Below are 23205 nucleotides of genomic sequence, written 5' to 3'. Positions count from 1 at the left end.
TTGGTGGTACAAGTATAAACTCATGATTCATTCTACCTATGTATTTCCCTACCCACCGCCCTATCTATCTACCTATTTATCATCTCCATCCCCTCAGTAACATATCTATTTCCCACGTCTTGATTTCTAAAAACCATTCCCTACCGTGAAGAACAGACATTCACGTACATGCAAAGAAAGACTCAAACATGTTAACTGGTGAATCTGAGTAAAGGGTATATAAGAGATTTTATATAATTTTTACATTTTTTGGTGAAGTTTTAGATTATTTCAAAACAGTAAGTTTAAAGAAATGTAAATATATATATATTTATATATATACATTATATGTTTGTGTGTGTATATATATATTAGTAACACAAAAATCCCATGTTTTGTTTTTTCAGGTTAATATATTCTGGACATCTTCCAACATCCTTAACTACAAACTTACCTTTTCCCATTTGATGTTTGCATAGTGTTCCACTGGATTAATAAATCATAAAATACCTTGGCAATCCATTTGACTGTTTATGTTTGCTATTATGAACAATGACACAATAACCATTCTCTTATATACATCTGCAGCAGATACCAATTTACTTCTGAAGATCCAAGATTCATCAATGGGGATCTATTTCTTAATTTTAATCCAATATACCATATGAAATAAAGCAATCATATTATGAGTTCTTGGTTACAGGAAATTTTAGTAATTTTATTCATTTTTCATAGCTTTACAGCTTCAGTAAAAATAATAGTCACTGTAAGTAAGTATAAAATGTAAGTTAAAGGGAAAATTATCCAAAAACTTCCCTGACCCCCAAAAAACTAGCTAGTATATGGCAAATATCCTTTCCATGCATTATCTTTAGGCATATATTCACTCTTAAAGACCATTTATATCACATGGATCTTGCCAAGAGGGTCACAAGCCATTCCTCCCCTGAATATTAGTTCTATCCCTGTTATTATGGTTCCATGCCATTATTTTAATGGATTTGTTAGAAAGATTCTATCTGAAGAAAACCCTTTCTTCTCAATGCTTGATAGTTTATTACCAGCCCGGACTCTCCAAACACGTGATGATGTGCATCCTGACCGAAGCCATTAACACATTCTTCACTTTTAACGATTCCTGCCAGTGTGGACTTTCTGATGGTATGTGAGACGTGAACGGTGACTGAAGTCCTTACCACATACGTCACATTTGTACGGTTTTTCTCCAGTGTGGACTCTCTGATGGGCTTGAAGACGTGAACTCTGACTGAAGCCCTTCCCACACTCTTCACATTTAAACAGTTTTTCCCTAATGTGAACACTCAAATGGACCCTAAGATTTGAGGGGAGACTGAAGGCCTTACCACACTCCTCACATCTATGGGGTTTCTCTCCTGTGTGGACCCTCTGATGATGGCGAAGGTTCAAGCTCCTTCCGAAGCCTTTCCCACATTCCTCACATTTATAAGGTTTTTCTCCAGTGTGGCCTCTCTGATGGTATATAAACTGCGAGCTGTACCTAAAACCCTTTCCACAGACATCACATTTGTATGGCTTCTCCCCAGTGTGGACCCTCTGATGGGATTGAAGACCAGAGGACTGACTGAAGCCCTTACCACAAACACCACATTTGTATGGTTTCTCTCCAGTGTGGACTCTCTGGTGTACCCGAAAATCTATAGCCTGACTGAAGCTCTTATCACACTCCTCACATTTATAGGGTTTCTCTCCAGAGTGGACTCTCTGATGAGCGTGAAGATTTGATCGCCAACTGAAGCCCTTCCCGCATTCCTCACATTTATATGGTTTTTCTCCAGTGTGAATCACTTGGTGCAGTTTAAGATTGGAACTGTAACTGAAGTCCTTCCCACACACATCACATTTGTACGGCTTCTCTCCTGTGTGGACTCTCTGATGGGTTTGAAGCTTGGATGACTGACTGAAGCCCTTCCCACACGTTTCACATTTGAATCGTTTCTCCCCAGTGTGGACATTCTGATGGACCTGAAGATTAGAAGCCTGACTGAAGCCCTTCCCACACTCCTTACACTTGTAGGGTTTCTCTCCCGTGTGAACTCGGAAATGGATGTGAAGATCTGTATTGCGGGTAAAGCCTTTCCCACACGCCTCACATTTGTACGGTTTCTCTCCAGTGTGGACTCTCCGATGGCATATTAATGGCGAATTGTGACTGAAGCCCTTACCGCAGACATCACATTTATAAGGTTTCTCCCCAGTGTGGACCCTCTGATGTATGTGATAGTGTGCGGCCTGAGTGAAGCCTTTCCCACACTCCTCACATTTATAGGGTTTCTCACCCCTGTGGACCCTCTGATGAACACGAAGATTAACACTCCAACCAAAGCCCTTACCACACTCTTCACATTTATATGGCTTCTCTTCAGTGTGGACTCTCTGGTGGCACTGAAAGTTCGAACTTTGACTAAAGCATTTCCCGCACTCCTCACATTTATAAGGTTTCTCTCCAGTGTGAGTCCTGTAATGAATGATAAGGCCTGTGCTACTACTGAACCCCTTGCCACAACAATCACATCTATAGGCCTTCTCCCCTGTGTGGTTAAGTGGATGGAAAGAGCTCTTCTTACTAAAGCAATCACCAGATCCATGACATTTATTGAGTTTCTCTCTTGGGCGAATTCTCTGACAGGTCCGCAGATGTGAGCTGGGACTAGAGCATTTCTCTCTTGTGTGAACATTCTGATGATGTGGAAGCACCGAGCTATAACTGAGACCCTTTCCGCACTCATGACATGGATGGAATTCCTCTCCTGGGGGTACATGATGATTGAAGCCATCACTCATGCTTTTGCCACATTTGTTGAATCTGTAAGGTTTCTGTTCTGTGTCAGTGTTAATATGATCGGTAAGCGGTGATTTCTGCATGAAGGCCTCACATATATCCCGGTTATTTTTCACATTAACTTGCTGACCTCTACTCTGATTCTGTGACTCACGCAGGTATGTATTCCCACAAGAGACCCGGGTTCTCAAAATTGACCACTCTTGATTTACAGTGTAAGTGGAGCCATTTCCTTTATGATTCATTACACTATTTTCATTTTCAGAAACCTGAACAGAATCACCTTGTAGTAACTGGGAACGCTTTCTCTGAAGACACCTGGTTAAATCACTTGCAACCTGTTTCCAGATTTGCCAGCAGGATAGTCCTTCATGGGAAAGGTATTTCAATGCAACTTTTTGAAGTGTCTCCATCTCATTTTGATTCTTGCTGCCTATAAGAAAAAGCAATATTCAGAGATGAGGACAAGCAAATACTTAGGTAGAGAAATGTCAGGATTTCACATCTAGGCCATAGGATAACGCCTCAATAAACCAGGGGCAGGGTCATGTCTGTACAACGTCATTTATCCTTTTATGTTTTCCATGAAAGTGGAAGCAAAGAATGGGGTCAACAGACTCTTACCCACTAAATGTAAATGCGACCCTAAATTTAGAACCATAAATTTGATAATTTAATATGAGAGCTGTAAGTTTGAAATCAAATGGCTGCAGGCCACAAAGACAATTTACACTCCATCCTACAATAACATCAATTAAAAGTCTACTCACCTTTTCTTCAGTAGGCTTATGACAAGAGGGATTCTACCACTAGGTTACAAAAGCTCAGATTGTAGACAGGAAATAGTACTTTAGGTCCTGGCAGGAATTATCTTCCAAGAGTAAATTTGGGAAGTGGTTGGAATACTAACATTCATTATTCTAAACCTGGTAGTAATTCAGAGCTCTAGAAAGAAAAGGAAAAGGGAAAACTAATCTCATATGACCGAGAAGAAACCTGGGAGAAGGAAAGAAACAGCACAGCACAGACTCTCAAAGGCAACCCTGAAGAGGAAGAGGGGAGTTAAACTCGGCTTGGAAGGCTTTTTCCCAGAAAGTTGCAAGGCTTGCTTTTTCATTCATTCCCTTTAGATCCCCACTCAAATGTTGCTCAGTTGGGTACGGCCTTCCTCACCACCCAATATAAAATAATTCCTCCCCACTCCCATACACCTTTGATTCTCCGCATTTGTCTTACCCTGCTTTATTTTTCCCTACAGCACATATTATTTGACTTACTGTATACTTCCTAACTTTTTCTTGTCTTTTTAGACCCACTAGACTGTAACACGCCTGAAGAAAACATGTTTTGTTTTCTTCATTACATTATCTCCACTGTAATACAATTTTTCAAATTGTTGGGATGCATTAATGAACTATGAAACCAATTCCATAAATTGAACAAATAGTTAAAAAAAAATAGAAATAGAATAAGAATATGAGAAGTGTATCACAAGCAGTAAGGAAAACACTATATGAAATGCTTGTTTCATCTATAGACACACACAATAAATACGCACATACATTACACCCATGCTGGGTGAAGATGTAAAATATCTGATTGAGGATCATGGCTAAAAATGAATGGAAGCCACTGGCCTCAAATGTTTGGGGGTGGGGTGGGTACCAAGTCCTTAATAATTAATCTGCTTAAATGTAAAGTTACATTCTAAAAATATAAGCTGAAAAAGTCTCAACACATATGTACACATTTCTAGGTATGCTAACCAAATGGCCCCCTAAAGATGTCCATGCCCTAATCCCTGGAACCTGTGAATATGTTCATGTACATGACAAAAGGGACTTTAGATTTCATTAAATTAAGGATCCTGAAATGGGGGTGCCTGGGTGGCACAGTTAGTTAAGCGTCCCAACTCTTGAATTCAGCTCAGGTCATGATCTCAAGGTTGTGGGATCAAGCCCCACATCAGGCTCAACACGGAGCCTGCTTACGATTCTCTCTCCCTGATCAGAACCAACACCAAAGAAATACAAACAATTGTAAGAACATATTATGAGCAACTCTATGCCAGCAAATTAGATAATCTGGAAGAAATGGATGCATTCCTAGAGATGTATCAACTACCAAAACTGAACCAGGAAGAAATAGAAAACCTGAACAGACCTATAACCACTAAGGAAATTGAAGCAGTCATCAAAAATCTCCCAACAAACAAAAGCCCAGGGCCAGATGGCTTCCCGGGGGAATTCTACCAAACATTTAAAGAAGAATTAATACCTATTCTTCTGAAACTGTTCCAGAAAATAGAAACGGAAGGAAAACTTCCAAACTCATTTTATGAGGCCAGCATTACCTTGATCCCAAAACCAGACAAAGTCCCCATCAAAAAGGAGAACTACAGACTAATATCCTTGATGAACATGGATGCAAAAATTCTCACCAAAATACTAGCCAATAGAATACAACAGTACATTAAAGGGATTATTCACCACGACCAAGTGGGATTTATCCCTGGGCTGCAAGGTTGGTTCAACATCCGCAAATCAATTAATAAAAGAAAGAACAAGAACCATATGATCCTCTCAATAGATGCAGAAAAAGCATTTGATAAAGCACAGCATCCTTTCTTGATCAAAACTCTTCAGAGTATAGGCATAGAGGGTACATACCTCAATATCATAAAAGCCATCTATGAAAAACCTACAGCGAATATCATTCTCAATGGGGAAAAACTGAGAGCTTTCCCCCTAAGGTCAGGAACATGGCAGGGATGTCCACCAACACCACTACTATTCAACATAGTATTAGAAGTCCTAGCCACAGCAATCAGACAACAAAAAGATATAAAAGGCATCCAAATCATCAAAGTCGTCAAACTCTCACACTTTGCAGATGATATACTTTATGTGGAAAACCCCAAAGACTCCACCACAAAACTGCTAGAACTCATAGAGGAATTCAGTAAAGTGGCAGGATATAAAATCAATGCACAGAAGTCAGTGGCATTCCTATACACCAACAACAAGCCAGAAGAAAGAGAAATTAAGGAGTCGATCCCATTTACAATTGCACCCAAACCGTAAGATACCTAGGAATAAATCTAACCAAAGAGGCAAAGAATCTGTACTCAGAAAACTATAAAATACTCATGAAAGAAATTGAGGAAGACACAAAGAAATGGAAAAATGTTCCATGCTCATGGATTGGAAGAACAAATATTGTGAAGATGTCAATGCTACCTAGAGCAATCTACACATTCAATGCAATCCCTATCAAAATATCATCAACTTTTTTCAAAGAAATGAAACAAATAATCCTAAAATTTGTGTGGAACCAGAAAAGACCCCGCATAGCCAAAGGAATGTTGAAAAAAGAAAAGCAAAGCTGGCGGCATCACAATTCCGGACTTCCAGCTCTATTACAAAGCTGTCATCATCAAGACAGTATGGTACTGGCACAAAATCAGACACATAGATCGATCAATGGAACAGAATAGAGAGACCAGAAATGGACCCTCAACCCTATGGTCAACTAATCTTTGACAAAGCAGGAAAGAATGTCCAATGGAAAAAAGACAGTCTCTTCAACAAATGGTGTTGGGAAAATTGGACAGCCACATGCAGAAGAATGGAACTGGACCGTTTCCTTATACCACACACAAAAATAGACTCAAAAGGGTTGAAAGACCTAAATGTGAGACAGGAGTTCAACAAAATCCTAAAGGAGAACACAGGCAGCAACCTCTTCGACCTCAGCTGCAGCAACTTCTTCCTAGAAACATCGCCAAAGGCAAGGGAAGCAAGGACAAAAATGAACTATTGGGACTTCATCAAGATAGAAAGCTTTTGCACAGCAAAAGAAATAGTCAATAAAACCAAAGACAACTGACAAAATGGGAGAAGATATTTGCAAATGATCTATCAGATAAAGGGCTAGTATCCAAAATCTATAAAGAACTTATCAAACTCAACACCCAAAGAACAAATAATCCAATCAAGAAATAGGCAGAAGACATGAACAGACATTTCTGCAAAGAAGACATCCAAATGGCCAACAGACACATGAAAAAGTGCTCAATATCATTTGGCATCAGGGAAATCCAAATCAAAACCTCAATGAGATACCACCTCACACCAGTCAGAATGGCTAAAATTAACAAGTGAGGAAACAACAGATGTTGGCGGGGATGCGGAGAAAGGGGAACCCTCCTACACTGTTGGTGGGAATGCAAGCTGGTGCAGCCACTCTGGAAAACAGTATGGAGGTTCCTCAAAAAGTTGAAAATAGGGAGAAGGAAAGATGGCGGAGGAGTAAGGGATCCTATTTCAACTGGTCCCCGGAATTGAGCTGGATATCTACCAGACCACTCTGAGCACCCACATAACCAGCCTGAGATGTAAGATCTGGATCCCTACAGAATATTGCAGGCGGTTGGTTTTGAGGTACGAAGTGGGGAGCTGTGATTCCGCGGGTAGATATCAGAGGATAAATGGCAGCGGGAGGGTGCCTGGCCATGGGGATCCTACACCACTCGTGAGCGACAGCCTTGCACACTGGGGACGGGGCACAGACTCGCAGACCAGTAGCGGCGATGAAAGGACTTTAGGGCAGCCCCCGGGGCGGAAACCCGGAGCGGCGGGGTCGTGTGCGGGCAAACTGGGAGCAGGCGAACTGGGAGCGGCTGGCGGTTTTAGAAGCACAAAGGGCAGAGACGTGCCCCGACCTGGAGGCAGGACTGGGAGCACTGCAGAGGGGCGCACAACCCAGGACGCTGCAGTTTATAGCAACATGGACAGAAATGGAGACAGTGTGGCCTGGAGAGCTCACTGAAGAACAGACTGTGGTCTCTCTGCTCTGAGGCAGAGGGTTGGAAATGGGTCTCTTCTGCTCTGACTCTCGGAAGATACGCGGAAAGCCACCAGGGAAAGCCACCAGAGAACAAAAGCCCCAAAAACTGATTCCCGCTGAGCCCATTCCCTGCCACAGGGGGGCAGGGCAACTCTGCCCAAACAGGGTTGCCTGAGTAACAGCGCAGCAGGCCCCTCCCCCAGAAGACAGGCCAGGAAAACAAGAGGCCAGCAACCCTAAAGTCCCAAGAAAACAGGCGCATCTTGCTTGGGTTCTGGTCAATAATTTGGACTCTATACATTCCCTCAACCACCCATCAACAGAATGACTAGGAGGAGGAACCCCCAAAATAGAAAAGACTCAGAGATTATGACTTATGCCGCAGATTTACAAATGGATGCAGATAACCAAGATGTTGGAGATGGAATTCAGGCTAGCAATTGTGAAGACAATGGCTAGAATGGAGAAATCAATTAATGGCAACATAGAGTCTCTAAGGGCAGAAAAGAAAGCTGAATTGGCAGAACTTAAAAATGCTATCAATGAAATCCAATCCAATCTAGATAATCTAACAGCTAGGGTAAGTGAGGCAGAAGAACGAATAAGCAACCTGGAAGACAATATAATAGATAAAAAGGGAAAAGAAGAGGCCAGAGAAAAACAACTCAGAATTCATGAAAATATAATCAGAGAAATAAGGACACCAAGAAGCGTTCCAATGTCAGAATAACTGGAATCCCGGAGGGAGTGGAGACAGAGAGAGAGGACTAGAAGATGTATTTGAGCAAATCGTAGCTGAGAACTTCCCTAATCTGGGGAATGAAACAAACATTCGCGTCCTAGAGGCAGAGAGGACCCCTCCCAAGATCAAGGAAAACAGGCCAACACCCCCGCATGTAACAGTAAAACTTGCAAATCTTAGAACCAAGGAAACCATCTTAAGCGCAGTTAGGGGGAAGAGATTCCTTACATACAGAGGGAGGAACATCAGAATAACGTCAGACCTATCCACAGGGACCTGGCAAGCCAGAAAGGCCTGGCAAGACATATTCAGGGTACTAAATGAGAAGAACATGCAGCCAAGAATACTTTATCCGGCAAGGCTGTCATTTAGAATGGATGGAGAGATGCAGAGCTTCCAAGACTGGCAGAAACTGAAAGAATATGTGACCACTAAGCCGGCCCTGTAAGAAATATTAAGGGGCGGTTCTATAAAAGGAGAAAGACCCCAAAAGTGATATACAACAGAAATTTACAGGGACAATCTATAAAAAAAAACGTCTTCACAGGCAACATGATGACAATTAATTCATATCTTTCAATAATCACTCTCAACGTGAATGGCCTAAATGCTCCCATAAAACGGCACAGGGTTGCAGATTGGATAAAAAGACAGGACCCATCCATATGCTGTCTACAAGAGACTCATTTTGAACCTAAAGATACATCCAGACTGAAAGTGAAGGGATGGAGATCCATCTTCCATGCCAGCGGACCTCAAAAGAAAGCTGGGGTAGCAATTCTTATATCAGACAAATTAGATTTTAAACTAAAGTCTGTAATAAGAGACACAGAAGGACACTATATCATTCTTAAAGGGTCTATCCAACAAGAAGATCTAACAATTGTAAATATCTATGCCCCCAACATGGGAGCAGGAATCTACATAAGCCAACTGTTAACCAAAATAAAGAGTCATATTGATAACAATACGTTAATTGTAGGAGACCTCGATACTCCACTCTCAGCAATGGACAGATCATCTAAGCAGAAAATCAACAAGGAAACAAGAGCTTTGAATGATACACCGGACCAGATGGACCTCATAGATATTTACAGAACATTCCACCCTAAAACAACAGAATACTCATTCTTCTCAAGCACACATGGAACTTTCTCCAGAAGAGACCACATACTGGATCACAAATCAGGTCTCAACCGATACCAAAAGATCAAGATTATTCCCCATATTCTCAGACCACAATGCTTTAAAACTGGAACTCAATCACAAGAAAAAATTTGGCAGAAATTCAAACACTTGGAAGCTAAAGACCACTCTGCTCAAGAATGTTTAGGCCAACCAGGAAATCAAAGAAGAACTTAAACAATTCATGGAAATCAATGAGAACGAAAACACATCGGTCCAAAACCTATGGGATACTGCAAAGGCGGTCCTAAGGGGGAAATACATAGCCATCCAAGCCTCACTCAAAAAAATAGAAAAATCCCGAATTCACCAACTAACTCTACACCTTAAAGAACTAGAGAAAAAACAACAAACGATGCCTAAGCCACGCATTAGAAGAGAAATAATTAAAATTACAGCAGAAATCAATTAATTAGAAACCAGAAACACAGTAGATCAGATCAACAAAACTAGAAGTTGGCTCTTTGAAAGAATTAATAAGATCGATAAACCACTGGCCAGACTTATCCAAAAGAAAAGAGAAAGGACCCAAATTAATAAAATTATGAATGAAAGGGGAGAGATCACGACTAACACCAAGGAAAGAAAAACAATTATTAGAAATTATTATCAACAACTATATGCCAATAAACTGAGCAATCTAGATGAAATGGAGGCCTTCCTGGAAACCTATAAGCTGCCAAGACTGAAACAGGAAGAAATTGACAACCTGAATAGGCCAATAACCAGTAAAGAGATTGAAGCAGTGATCAAAAACCTCCCAAAAAACAAGAGTCCAGGGCCTGATGGATTCCCTGGGGAATTCTACCAAACATTCAAAGAAGAAATAATACCTATTCTCCTGAAGCTGTTCCAAAAAATAGAAACAGAAGGAAAACTTCCAAACTCATTCTATGAGGCCAGCATTACCTTAATCCCCAAACCAGGCAAAGACCCCATCAAAAAGGAGAATTTCAGACCAATATCCCTGATGAATAGGGATTCCAAAATCCTCAACAAAATCCTAGCTAACAGGATCCAACAATACATTAAAAGGATCATCCACCACGACCAAGTGGGATTTATCCCCAGGATGCAAGGGTGGTTCAACATTCGCAAATCAATCGGTATGATAGAACACATTAATAAGAGGAGGGAGAAGAAGCATATGGCCCTCTCAATTGATGCAGAAAAAGCATCTGACAAAATACAACATGCTTAACTCTTCAGAGTATAGGGATAGAGGGAACATTCCTCAAGTTCATAAAATCCATTTATGAAAAATCCACAGCGAATATCATCCTCAATGGGGAAAAGCTGAGAGTCTTTCCCTTAAGATTAGGAACACGTCAAGGATGCCCACTCTCGCCACTGTTGTTCAACATAGTACTAGAAGTCCTAGCAACAGCAATCAGACAACAAAAAGAAATAAAAGGTATTCAAATTGGCAAAGAAGAAGTCAAACTCTCTTTTAGCAGACAACATGATACTTTATGTGGAAAACCCAAAAGACTCCACCCCCAAATTACTAGAACTCATCCAGCAATTCAGTAATCTGGCAGGATACAAAATCAATGCACAGAAATCAGTTGCTTTCTTATACGCTAACAATGCAACTGTTGAAAGAGAAATTAGAGAAATGATTCCATTTACAACAGCACCAAAAACCATAAGATACCTCGGAATAAACCTAACCAAAGAGGTAAAGGATCTATACTCTAGGAACTACAGAACACTCATGAAAGAAATTGAAGAAGACACAAAAAGATGGAAAAATATTCCATGCTCATGGATCGGAAGAATAAACATTGTTAAAATGTCTATGCTGCCCAGAGCAATCTATACCTTCAATGCCATCCTGATCAAAATTCCAATGACATTTTTCAAAGTGCTGGAACAAACAATCCTAAAATTTGGATGGAATCAGAAAAGACCCTGAATCGCCAAGGAAATGTTGAAAAAGAAAAACAAAGCTGGGGGCATCATGTTGCCCAATTTCAAGCTATATTACAAAGCTGTGATCACCAAGACAGCATGGTACTGGCACAAAAACAGACACATAGATCAATGGAACAGAATAGAGAACCCAGATATGGACCCTCAACTCTATGATCAAATAATCTTTGACAAAGCAGGAAAAAACATGCAATGGAAAAAAGACAGTCTCTTCAATAAATGGTGCTGGGAAAATTAGACAGTCACATGCAGAAGAATGAAACTCGACCATTCTCTAACACCATTCATAAAGATAAACTCAAAGTGGATGAAAGACCTCAACGTAAGACAGGAATCCATCAAAATCCTAGAGGAGAACATCAGCAGTAACCTCTTTGACATCGGCCACAACAACTTCTTTCAAGATACATCTCCAAAAGCTAGTGAAACAAAAGCAAAAATGAACTTTTGGGACTTCATCAAGATAAAAAGCTTCTGCACAGCAAAGGAAACAGTCAACAAAACAAAGAGGCAACCCACAGAATGGGAGAAGATATTTGCAAATGACACTACAGATAAAGGGCTGATATCCAAGATCTATAAAGAACTTCTCAAACTCAACACCCTAAAAACAAATAATCAAGTCAAAAAGTGGGCAGAAGATATGAAAAGACACTTCTCTGAAGAAGGCATACAAATGGCTAACAGATACATGAAAAAATGTTCATCATCATTAGCCATCAGGGAAATTCAAATTAAACCACATTGAGATACCACCTTACACCAGTCAGAATGGCAAAAATGGACAGGGAAAGAAACAACAGATGTGGGAGAGGTTGTGGAGAAAGGGGAACCCTCTTACACTGTTGGTAGGAATGCAAGTTGGTACAGCCACTTTGGAAAACAGTGTGGAGGTTCCTCAAAAATTTAAAAATAGAGCTACCCTATGACCCAGCAATTGCACTACTGGGTATTTACCCCAAAGACACAGATGTAGTGAAAAGAAGGGCCATATGCACCCCAATGTTCATAGCAGCAATGTCCGCAATAGCCAAATTGTGGAAAGAGCCAAGATGCCTTTCAACAGATGAATGGATAAAGAAGATGTGGTCCATATATACAATGGAATATTACTCAGCCATCAGAAAAGATGAATACAGGGCACCTGAGTGGCTCAGTTGGTTAGGCGGCTGCCTTCGGCTCAGGTCATGATCCCAGGGTCCTGGGATCGAGCCCTGCATCCAGCTCCCTGCTCAGCGGAAAGCCTGCTTCTCCCTCTCCCTCTGTCTGCCGCTCTGCCTACTTATGCTATCTCTGTTAAATAAATAAATAAATAAATAAATCTTTAAAAAAAAAAAAGAAAAGAAAGGATGAATACCCAACTTTTACATCAACATGAATGGGACTGGAGGAGATTATGCTAAGTGAAATAAGTCAAGCAGAGAAAATCAATTATCATATGGTTTCACTTATTTGTGGAACATAAGGAATAGCATGGAGGACATTAGGAGAAGGAAGGGAAAAATGAGCAGAGGGGGGAATTGGAGGGAGAGATGAACCTTGAGAGACTATGGACTCTGAGAAACAAACAGGGTTTTAGAGGGGAGGGGGGGTTGGTTAGCCAGGTGATGGGTATTAAGGAGGGCACATACTGCATGGAGCACTGGGTGTTATATGAAAACAATGGATGTGGATCACCACATCAAAAACATAATGATGACTAACATAACATAATAAAATTAAAAAAAATAAGTTGAAAATAGAGCTACCATACAATCCAGCAATTGCTCTACCAGATATTTACCCCAAAGATACAAATGTAGGGATCCGAAGGGGTACGTGCACCCCGATGTTTATAGCAGCAATGTCCACAATAGCCAAACTGTGGAAAGAGCCAAAATGTCCATTGATAGATGAATGGATAAAGAAGATGTGGTATATATATATAATGGAATATTATGCAGCCATTCAAAGGAATGAAATCTTGCCATTGCAATGACATGGATGGAACTGGAGGGTATTATGCTGAGCGAAATAAGTCAATCAGAGAAAGACATGTATCATATGATCTCACTGATATGAGAAATTATTAATCTCAGGAAACAAACTGAGGGTTGCTGGAGTGGTGGGGGGTGGGAGGGATGGGGTGGCTGGGTGATAGACCTTGGGGAGGGTACGTGCTATGGTGAGCGCTGTGAATTGTGTAAGACTGTTGAATCACAGACCTGTACCTTTGAAACAAATAATACATTATATGTTTAAAAAAAAAAAAAAGAAGATAGCAGGCGGGGAAGAATGAAGGGGGGGATATCTGAGGTGGAGATGAACTATGAGAGACTATGGACTCTGAGAAACAAACTGAGGGTTCTAGAGGGGAGGGGTGGGGGGATGGGTTAGCCCGGTGATGGGTATTAAAGAGGGCACGTACTGCATGGAGTGCTGGGTGTTATACGCAAACAATGAATCATGGAACACTACATCAAAAAAAAAAAAAAAAAGATTCTCTCTCCCTCTCCCTCTGCCCCTCACCCTCACCACCCCCCTCCTCTGCTTGCATGTGCACTCTCTCAAAAAAAAAAATCCTGAAATGCGGAAGTTATCTTGTATTATGTGGATGGGCCCAAAATAGTTACAAGGGTCCTTATCAGAGGGTGGTGGGAGGGAACTCTCCCAGGCCCCACCCTATGCATCTTTTCCTTTTGCTGGTTCCAATTTGTATTCTTTTGGGGGCACCTGGCTGGCTCAGTCAGTAGAGCGTTTGACTCTTTTTTTTTTTTTTAACGATTTTATTTATTTATTTGACTGAGAGAGACACAGTGAGAGAGGGAACACAAGCAGGGGGAGTGGGAGAGGGAGAAGCAGGCTCCTCGCTGAGCAGGGAGCCCGATGCGGGGCTTGATCCCAGGACCCTGGAATCATGACCTGAGCCGAAGGCAGACACTTAACGACTGAGTCACCCAAGCGCCCCGAGCATTTGACTCTTGATCTTGGAGCTAAGTTAGAGCCCCACCTTGGGGGTAGAGATTACTTAAAAATAAAATCTTTAAAAAAAAATAATGGCTGATTGTATTCTTTCTGCTATAATGCAATTATAATTTTAAGTGTACAGCTTTCCTGAATTCTGTTATTCTAGTGAATGCCAGTTGGATCAGAAGTGAAGATGGCCCTGGAAAGCCCAGCTGGTATCTGATGTCTCAGTGGGCAGTCTTGAGGAGGACTGTGCCCGTCACCTGGGAAGTTGTTGTTTGGTGAAGCTAACTTCAGGTGTTTGGTATCACAACTCACTACAGCATGTAAAAGGCTTCTCACGTTGCTCTATCAGCTAGTTAATACCGCCAGGATGCAAATTGCACTGGAAAACTTCACAAAGTCTGTAATTTTCTTTCCTAACCAGGACCCTCCTCATCTCCACGGGTATATCAGTGTCTTTTGACATCTGAACGTCCAAACTACTAAACGACTACCACATATGGGTTTTATGATTATTTTGGCGTCAGAGAGAGGGGAGGGTGCTTAAGTGGGAAGCTGGCTGTATTGAACGAGGTAGCCAACTGAGCTTGTTACATGAGAGCTGATGAATGAACTGCCGGGCATACTGGCATTAATAATTTCTGATAGTTTAGTTATGCATCCTGATAACTGTGAATAGCTTTTATCTTCTAAGGTTAATCAGTATGAATCTTTACATATTCAAAGATGTCTCAGAAATGAGAATTATATTAGACATTCACTGGAAGACAATGTTCCAGAACAATCCACCGGTCACACTAGTGTGCTCTAAACCTATTGGGCATCTCTAGGAGTAACAGAGATGTGATGTCCACTTGTCTCCAATATCTGTAAGCTTTTCATTTTTAAGGATCTTTATAAAAATAAGCCTTTTGTCTTCTTGTGACCTACAAAGAGCATTTTAGGACAGTTTTTGAATGTGGGGCACGATTGCAAAACACAGAAATATGCTGACGTTGAAGAGTTCAAAAAACCTTTGAGAGGGGCACCTGGGTGGCTCAGTCGTTAAGCGTCTGCCTTCGGCTCAGCTCATGATCCCAGGGTCCTGGGATCGAGCCCCACATCGGGCTCCCTGCTCCGCAGGAAGCCTGCTTCTCCCTCTCCCACTCCCCCTGCTTGTGTTCCTGCTCTCGCTATGTCTCTGTCAAATAAATAAATAAAATCTTAAAAAAAAAAAAAAAAACTTTGAGAAAAGGTGGCAGAAAATGCTACAAGATTTGTTACAAGAGAGACTTGGTCTATCATGCAAAACTGAGAAGTAACAATACTTATTAGGGTCATCATTCCTGAGGTTAAGTCTGCACGCGAAAATAAGACCCAGAGAAGTGAAGCAAGAATCTAACATCCTGAACACATCAAATGTGAAGTAACATAAATATGGAAAAGGACAAAACAAGAAGGGGGTACATCCATCAATTACTAACGGAATTCGTTGCCTAATTTATCACTTTTGCAGACAGGCTTCTCTGTTTCATTTTTCCAGCAGAAGGACAGCATATGAATTTACTTGCTCTGGGAATATTGAGTTTTTAATTTCTAAATGGGGAGAACTGAGGAATACGTAAATTAAAGAGAAAGGAAAGGAGATGGAGAAGTGAGGCGAAAGATAAGAGAGAGAGGGCAAGAGAAGGATGGGGGCAGTGAAAAAGGCTAGGTGGGAAAGAAATCGGAAGGCTGGGGACATGGACTAGGTATTCTTCCCATCCAGGAAAGGCTGGTATCATCGCTCACTTCTACAAGGACGGTAACTATTGAAACAACTTATTCATTTACCAAGTGCACAGGATCCCCTCCTATGCAGAAGGCCCATCCGAGACTTTGAGTAGACACAACAAATGAAGCTGCCAAAATTCCTACTTCATGGGGAGGTCGTTGGTGAACAAGTAAATAAAAATGTTTTAGTAGGTCAGGAGGCGATCAGTACTCAGACACAAAATAAGGCAGGGTGAGGGCCTGGAGAACGGAGAGAGGGATGATGTCTGAAAGGGCAGACACAAAAGGCCGAGCGGATGCCGAAGAAATCCGAGCAAAGACCTTAGTAAGGGAGGGGCCACCGCCTCTCTGCCCAGGCAGAGGGGGAGCTAGTCGAAGGCCCTGCAACAGCAGAGAGAACACCCCAGGGGAGCCAGGATGCCAGGAACGATCTAAGTCAGGGTAAAAGCAAGGTTGATCAAAGAGGAACCTGGTGAGGAATCCAGATCGGGTAGGGTCTTGCAGGCCACTGTGAGGGCTCTGAGTGAAATGGGAAGCTTTGGAGGGTTTTCAGCAGGGGAATGGCATGGCCTCACTTGCTTTCTAACTGAGGTACCATGTGGTATCACTCCAGTACCATGTGCCGAAGAGATGACAGGAAGGCAAGGGAGGAGGCAGGGAGACCAATACGGAGGCTGCTGTCGCAGTCCAGGAAAGGGAGGACAGTACTCAGACAAGAGTGGTCATCACGGACGTGGTGAGCAGATTAGCTGGTACCTGAAGGAATAGCCACGTGGTCTTCCCTGGAATAGCCATTTCTTTGGGGTTCTCCTTCCATCATCCAAAGCTCTTCTTCTGCCTCCAACTGGGATACCATATCTGGCTTGAAGGGAAGATGTCCTATGAAAAGGCAGATATACACTTCTAAGATATACACACAGCTAAAATATATTTTTATCCAAGTTCTACAACCCTCAGAACCTTTTAAGTGGTATTTTAGGGACTTCTCGATCATGATAAGTAAATTTAGGTCATAACCTAGTTCATGTTTAGACAGAGATAAAATTAGATTTAGCCAACGTCTGTTCTCATCCTATTTCCCACACTCTCACACCACTCACCGCAAATGGTCAGTTTTTGCTGCAATGTGAGCAGGTCTTGATAAGGAACTCTGATAGTTTCTATCCTTATTCTGTTTTATTCTATTTCATTGGAAAAAAACAAAAAACAAAACAAAACAAACAAAAAAACACGCCAGCACAGGGTACTGAATTAATGCCATGACTAAACAGGGTTTCTCAACTGAGGCACTAGCAATATTTTGGACTGGCTAATTCTTTGTCCTTCGGGTTGTCCAGTGCATTGTAGGAGGTTTAAGCAGCACTGGTAGCCAGGGGCACCCCTCCCCAACCCCAGCTGTAACCATCAAAAGTGTCTCCAGACATTGCCAAATGTCACCTGGGGGCAAAACCACCCCTGGACAGAATTTGACCTGAGCAGAAAGACCAGGAAAACCTATGCCTGTAATCCCAGGGATTACAGAAACTTGTGTCTTCAGGGTCAGGGAACCAATTCAAAAGGTCCAAAGCTTTGGAACAACTAAAGACACTGACTCTCAAGGGGGTGTCATGGGGCACCTGTTCTCACCCACTGAGACCAAGTTCTTGAAATTCTCCACCATCACATCTCGGTACAGCTTCCTCTGGGTGGAGTCCAGCAGCCCCAGCTCCTCTATGGTGAAGACCACAGCCACGTCCTTGAACGTCACGGCCTCCTACAACACCGAGCACACACAACCTCAATCCCATAATCTCCACTGGAAAAGGGGCAGCACCGAGAAGGATCAAGAAGATTACCAAAAAATTTGTTGACAGTTTGGAGGGAGCCCAGGCAGATTTCAGTCCCACAGTTGTCTCCCCTCACTGTTCCCTCCCGACCACCCCACAAAGCTTGGATTCTGTCACTGTTTGTAATGTCTGCAGTGTTCACAGGCCTTCTGCAGCCTTCTCAGGACAAGCACACAGCTCTTCTGTGTTTTCAACGTACATGCTGTGTCCACCTGCCCCGTTCACAGCTGGTGAAGGCACTCTGCTCGAATTTCAAAGTTTTAATTCTAGGACCTTGGGGAAATTCCTTAACTTCCCACTCTCTCCATTTTCTCTTCTCTTTAATGTCGTCGATACCACAAAGTGTTTGAAAACATTAGATGACTGAGTATATGTAAAGCACGTAGAATGGTGCCTGGCATGTAGCAAATTGCTCAATAAATCTGAACAATTATCATCGTTATAGTGTCTCATTCCATTTTATGACCACAGATTTTAACTTTCCTTAGAATTGATGATTTATTTTTCATCATCCAAATCATGTATAATTACAGATTTTCAATTTTCTTTTTTTTTTTTTTCAGATTTTATTTGAGAGAGAGCAAGAGAGAGAGAGAGCACGAGAGCACACAAGCAGGGGGAAGGGCAGAGGGAGAGGGTGTGGGAGAAGCAGACTCCCTGCTGAGCAGGGAGACCAATGCGGGACTCAATCCCAGGACCTGGGATCATGACCTGAGCCGAAGGCAGACGGTTAACCGACTGAGCCACCCAGGCTCCCCAAGATTTTTAATTTTAATCAATGCTGCAAAGGTCCTTTTACAGAGACCGTACTGCAACTGCAAAGTCACAGAATAAACACTTTCAAAATTTTCAAAGCACAGTGGCAGATTTCCGTCTCAAAAGGTTTTCCCAATTTACCTTTCATGCAAGAGAGTATAAGTGTTCCTGAATCTCTAGACTCTGGCCAAATAGGACATAACTCCTTTTAAAAAAAATCTTCAACAATCTAAGTGAAATAAATAAATAGAAAGCCTTAGGGCACCTGGGTGGCTCAGTCGTTAGGCATCTGCCTTCGGCTCAGGTCATGATCCCAGGGTCCTGGGATCGAGCTCCGCATCAGGCTCCCTGCTTGGCAGGAAGCCTGCTTCTCCCTCTCCCACTCCCCCTGCTTGTGTTCCCTCTCTCGCTTAAAATCTTAAAAAAAAAAAAAAAAAGAAAGAAATCTGTTGTTTTCCATTAACTTTTCCAAGGAAGAGGAGAGAGATGTGCCTAATCTGTGAGAAATTAAATCACATGTGAGGAGACAGAAAAGAATGCCTTACCTGAAACTTGGTCATTTTCTCCTGCTCCTTCTGGGGAAGGTCAGAGTCCTGGGAAGGCATAACTGGGGAAGGACAAAGAAGCCATGAGATGCAGGCCAGGGAGCCCATGTGGATCTTTGCAGAAACTATATGAAAGCTTTCCTACTTCCAAGCAGATGTCGCCGCATAGAGCAATGGTAAGCAGAGCATGGAGCAGATTCCAACTACCAAGTCTGTCAGCCAGGGGCCACTGGACAGTGAACAACCTGTACAACCAAATGCAATATCCCTACTATAAGAATTTCTCATCCTGAGGATGTAGGAAATGAAGGGTATTGTTAACACGTAGGTTAAAAAAAAAAATGGCTTCTGAAATCAAGGGTCTATGCTTAAATCCTAGAAACAGTATTTACCATCTATATAACATTGGGGGTGTTAAAGAAAAAACTGGGCCTCACTGTGATCATCTGCACATGAATATAAGAACTGCAAATCATACCCACCTCATAAGGTTGTTCCACGCATTAAATGAGTAGATGGAAAGTTCAAAGAACCAGGAGTCCCTTTTTCTTGCAGCTGCAAAAAAGCAGACGATACTTTCATCATAAACTGTATCTGCAGATGTCTTTTCCAACAATAGCAAAAAAGGCCTGAAAGGTATCTGGACCTCACATATTAATACTCTCCTATAAGAGTCACCTTTATTCTCTGAAAATCCTAATTCCAACTTAAAATTTCTTCTTACTTATCTAACTAAAAATAAATAAATTTCTTCTTACTTAATAATTTGTTGCCCACCTAATAACATTTCATCCACACTGGTATTAGCAAAGCATCATTTCGAGTCAATTTACTTTATGAAGTCAAAAAGGCTTATTGGTAAAAGCCTTTTATCCTATGTGCATGGAGATAAAGAAATATACAAAATAAAAATCAAGACATAGAAGATAGATTGAGAGGCTCCAACATTTCTCCAATAGGAGGAGTATGAAGAAAAGAGAACAGAAGAAATAGCAGAGAGGTCTTATTTCAAAAGATAATTGCTGAGTTCATATACAGCAATTCTGAACAGTATAAATAAAAATAAATACACTCTTGGGGCGCCTGGGTGGCTCAGTCAGTTAAGTGTCAGACTCTGGATTTTGGCTCAGGTCATGATCTCAGGGTTTGAGTCCCAGCCCCACTTGGAGCTCTGCACTGAGCATGGAGCCTACTTGGGATTCTCTCTCTCCTTCTCCCTCTGCCCCTTCCCCACCTCTAAAAATTTTTTAAAAATAAATACAGTCAAGGGCGCCTGGGTGGCTTAGTTGGTTGGGTGACTGCCTTCGGGTCAGGTCATGATCCTGGAGCCCCAGGATCGAGTCCCACGTCAGGCTCCCTGCTTAACCGGGAGTCTGCTTCTCCCTCTGACCCTCCCCTCTCTCTCTCTCATTCTCTCTCTCAAATAAATAAAATCTTTAAAAATAAATAATACATAAATACATCCTAACAAATCATGCTGAAATGCAGGAATGCAAAGAACTAAAAACAACAACAAGAATCCTTAAAGCTCCCAGAAAGAAAATAGTTTACCTAATAGAAATGACAATCTGATTGACAGAATCAAGGAAACAGAATGGAGATCTCAAACGACTGAATGCTATCTCCAAAAGGAAGAAAATAATTGTCAAACTTGCATTCTATGCTCAACCGAATGATTATTGACACGAAGGAGAAAAAAAGGACATTTCAGTTGAACAAAGATGAAGAACAATCATAACTATACGAACCCGAAAAGAAGCAATGGTAAGAAAACATTGCGTTTTTGTTATTAAAAAAAAAAAAAAGGCCCAAGAACGATAGGACCAATTTGGAGGGTGGTTTTAACAAAATACAGACTTATAATCGGCCCCCCAGTTTAAAAAAGGCGGTGGTGGTGAGGTGCCATCATCAAATATCAAGTACATGTTTAGTTTCTACATTTCTCAGAATGAGAACACATACTGGCTAAATTTAGTATCTGAGACAGACAACCGTTTTTATTCCAAACCAGCTGAGAGCAAATAAAAGGAAACCAAACGGAAGACAAGAAAGGAGAACAAAAAGAAATGTAAAACGTGGTAAATTCAAAAACAGACACACGTGCTTGTGGTTAAAACTCACATATACACTCAACACATATTAACACGGAGATTAAACGTTCGCAGGTGGATGCAATAAATATTGGGACATTTCCCTAGCAAGTCACTCACTGAGGGAAGGAAACCTGATGAGCGGAAAACAGAGACGACAGATCAAGAAAGCACTTTCGGGGGCGCCTGGGTGGCTCAGTCGTTAAGCGTCTGCCTTCGGCTCAGGTCATGCTCCCAGGGTCCTGGGATCGAGCCCCGAATCGGGCTCCCTGCTCCGCGGGACGCCTGCTTCTCCCTCCCCTACTCCCCTGCTGGTGTTCCCTCTCTCGCTGTGTCTCTGTCAAATAAATAAAATCTTTTAAAAAATAAATAAAATAGGGGCGCCTGGGTGGCTCAGATGGTTAAGCATCTGCCTTCGGCTCAGGTCATGATCCCAGGGTCTGGGATCGAGCCCCACATCAGGCTCCCTGCTCGGCGGGAAGCCTGCTCCTCTCTCCCACTCCCCCTGCTTGTGTTCCCTCTCTCGCTGTGTCTCTCTCTGTCAAATAAATAAATAAAATCTTTAAAAAAAAAAAAAGAAAGAAAGCACTTTCGCTTGTACGCACCCGGGGCTATGCGCGGAGGAGCCAGCGAGAAGTCCGTCCTTCCTCCCCTTTCCGAAGTCAGGGGCGGGGGTGAAGAACAGGACTCGACGGGACAGCACGGCCCCGTCCGTCCCGCGGATAAACTGCAGCGGACATCCCCGGGCGCCGGCGCGGCCGACTCGGGACCTCCTAAACGAGAGAGGGGGAAAGCTCGGGAAGAGCTCGGCGTCCGGGAGGATGACAGCGGGGCCATGCCGTTGCTCCCACAGCCCTGGCCTCGCTGCCTGCACTGCGGCTTCCCGGCAGAAGGGCGCTGGGGACAGAACTACTGGTATCAACTACCAGAACTACCGCCACCTTTCAAAGCTTTGGACACGTATTGTCTCGTTTACTGCGAATCACAACTCTACCCAGGGGTTACTCGCGCGCGCGCGCTACTTTACAGAGGAGGCAAGTAGAGCGCAGAGAGCAAGTCGCCAGATAGTGTACCGATAGGAGTAGCAGCGCTGCTTGGTAAGTGGGGGAGGAGAGCTGAGGGATCCAAACTTCTGCCCTCCGTCTCTCGGCCTCCGCCGGCGGCCGCGACTTCTCCATCCTAACACGGCCGGCTAGGTAGCGACTAGTCCCACGCTCAGGCCGAAAACGCTCGGAGGGCCCGTGGGGGGTGCAAGACCGACTCACCTCCGGGCCGAAAAGATGGTGGCGGCTTTGCTTTTCCGGGGCGGAAGTGCCTCAGACTACACGGCGCCCCGGAACTACACTTCCCAGAAGTCCCGAGGGGGAACAAGGGCCTCAGCCGCCCCTTGTTTCCGGACAGAGTTGAGGAGGACTACATTACCCATAACCCCCAAGAGGAGGAGGAACTATATCCGCCCCCTTAAGCCACCCTCTTCCCCCCCAGCAAATCTCCCCATTGGTAATTCGAGGACTGCAACTTCCAGAATCCGGGAAGCCATTTGCAGACATAAAGCAGTTGTCTGATGCCAGTGAAGTCGAGTTTTTTTCCCATTGACAAACAAACAAGGGGCGCCTGGGTGGCTCAGTTGGTTAAGCGACTGCCTTCGGCTCAGGTCATGATCTTGGAGTCCCTGGATCGAGTCCCGCATCGGGCTCCCTGCTCGGCGGGGAGTCTGTTTCTCCCTCTGACCCTCCTCCCTCTCATGCTCTCTCTTATTCTGTCTCAAATAAATAAA

General features: G+C 42.8%; 1 protein-coding gene across 7 annotated transcripts; it reads right to left on the bottom strand.

Annotated features, from left to right (window-relative positions):
* Positions 1-564: 564 nt before the first annotated feature.
* ZNF227 (zinc finger protein 227) lies at positions 565-22759 on the bottom strand. Of its 7 annotated transcripts, none has more exons than XM_034986673.1 (8): positions 22694-22759; positions 22034-22201; positions 19821-19893; positions 19484-19583; positions 19339-19400; positions 17838-17964; positions 16968-17090; positions 565-3233 (listed from the first exon to the last, which is right to left on the bottom strand). In XM_034986673.1, the coding sequence occupies exons 4-8, from the start codon at positions 19503-19505 to the stop codon at positions 1108-1110; spliced, it is 2460 nt and encodes an 819-aa protein (XP_034842564.1). In that variant the 5' UTR covers positions 19506-19583; positions 19821-19893; positions 22034-22201; positions 22694-22759; the 3' UTR covers positions 565-1107. The 7 variants fall into 7 exon arrangements, with proteins under 7 accessions (XP_034842564.1, XP_034842571.1, XP_034842565.1 ...); XM_034986680.1 differs by lacking the exon at positions 19484-19583 and adding an exon at positions 17312-17392; XM_034986674.1 differs by lacking the exon at positions 22694-22759 and adding an exon at positions 22502-22687.
* Positions 22760-23205: the final 446 nt, after the last annotated feature.

Source organism: Mirounga leonina, unplaced genomic scaffold, assembly GCF_011800145.1.
Source record: "Mirounga leonina isolate KUSES-001 unplaced genomic scaffold, KU_Mleo_1.0 Mir_376, whole genome shotgun sequence".
NCBI lineage: Eukaryota > Metazoa > Chordata > Mammalia > Carnivora > Phocidae > Mirounga > Mirounga leonina.
This window is presented reverse-complemented; position numbering and strand designations above follow the sequence as displayed.

What these genes read in the sequence shown, in the direction of transcription:
- ZNF227 (XM_034986673.1), bottom strand. Translation starts at nt 19,505, where the DNA reads ATGCGGCGACATCTGCTTGGAA. An exon ending in GCGGCGACATCTGCTTGGAA is followed by an intron (nt 19,401 to 19,483) that starts GTAGGAAAGCTT and finishes GTCCTTCCCCAG; the next exon opens with TTATGCCTTCCCAGGACTCT. An exon ending in CCACGTGGCTATTCCTTCAG is followed by an intron (nt 3,234 to 16,967) that starts GTACCAGCTAAT and finishes TTTTTCTTATAG; the next exon opens with GCAGCAAGAATCAAAATGAG.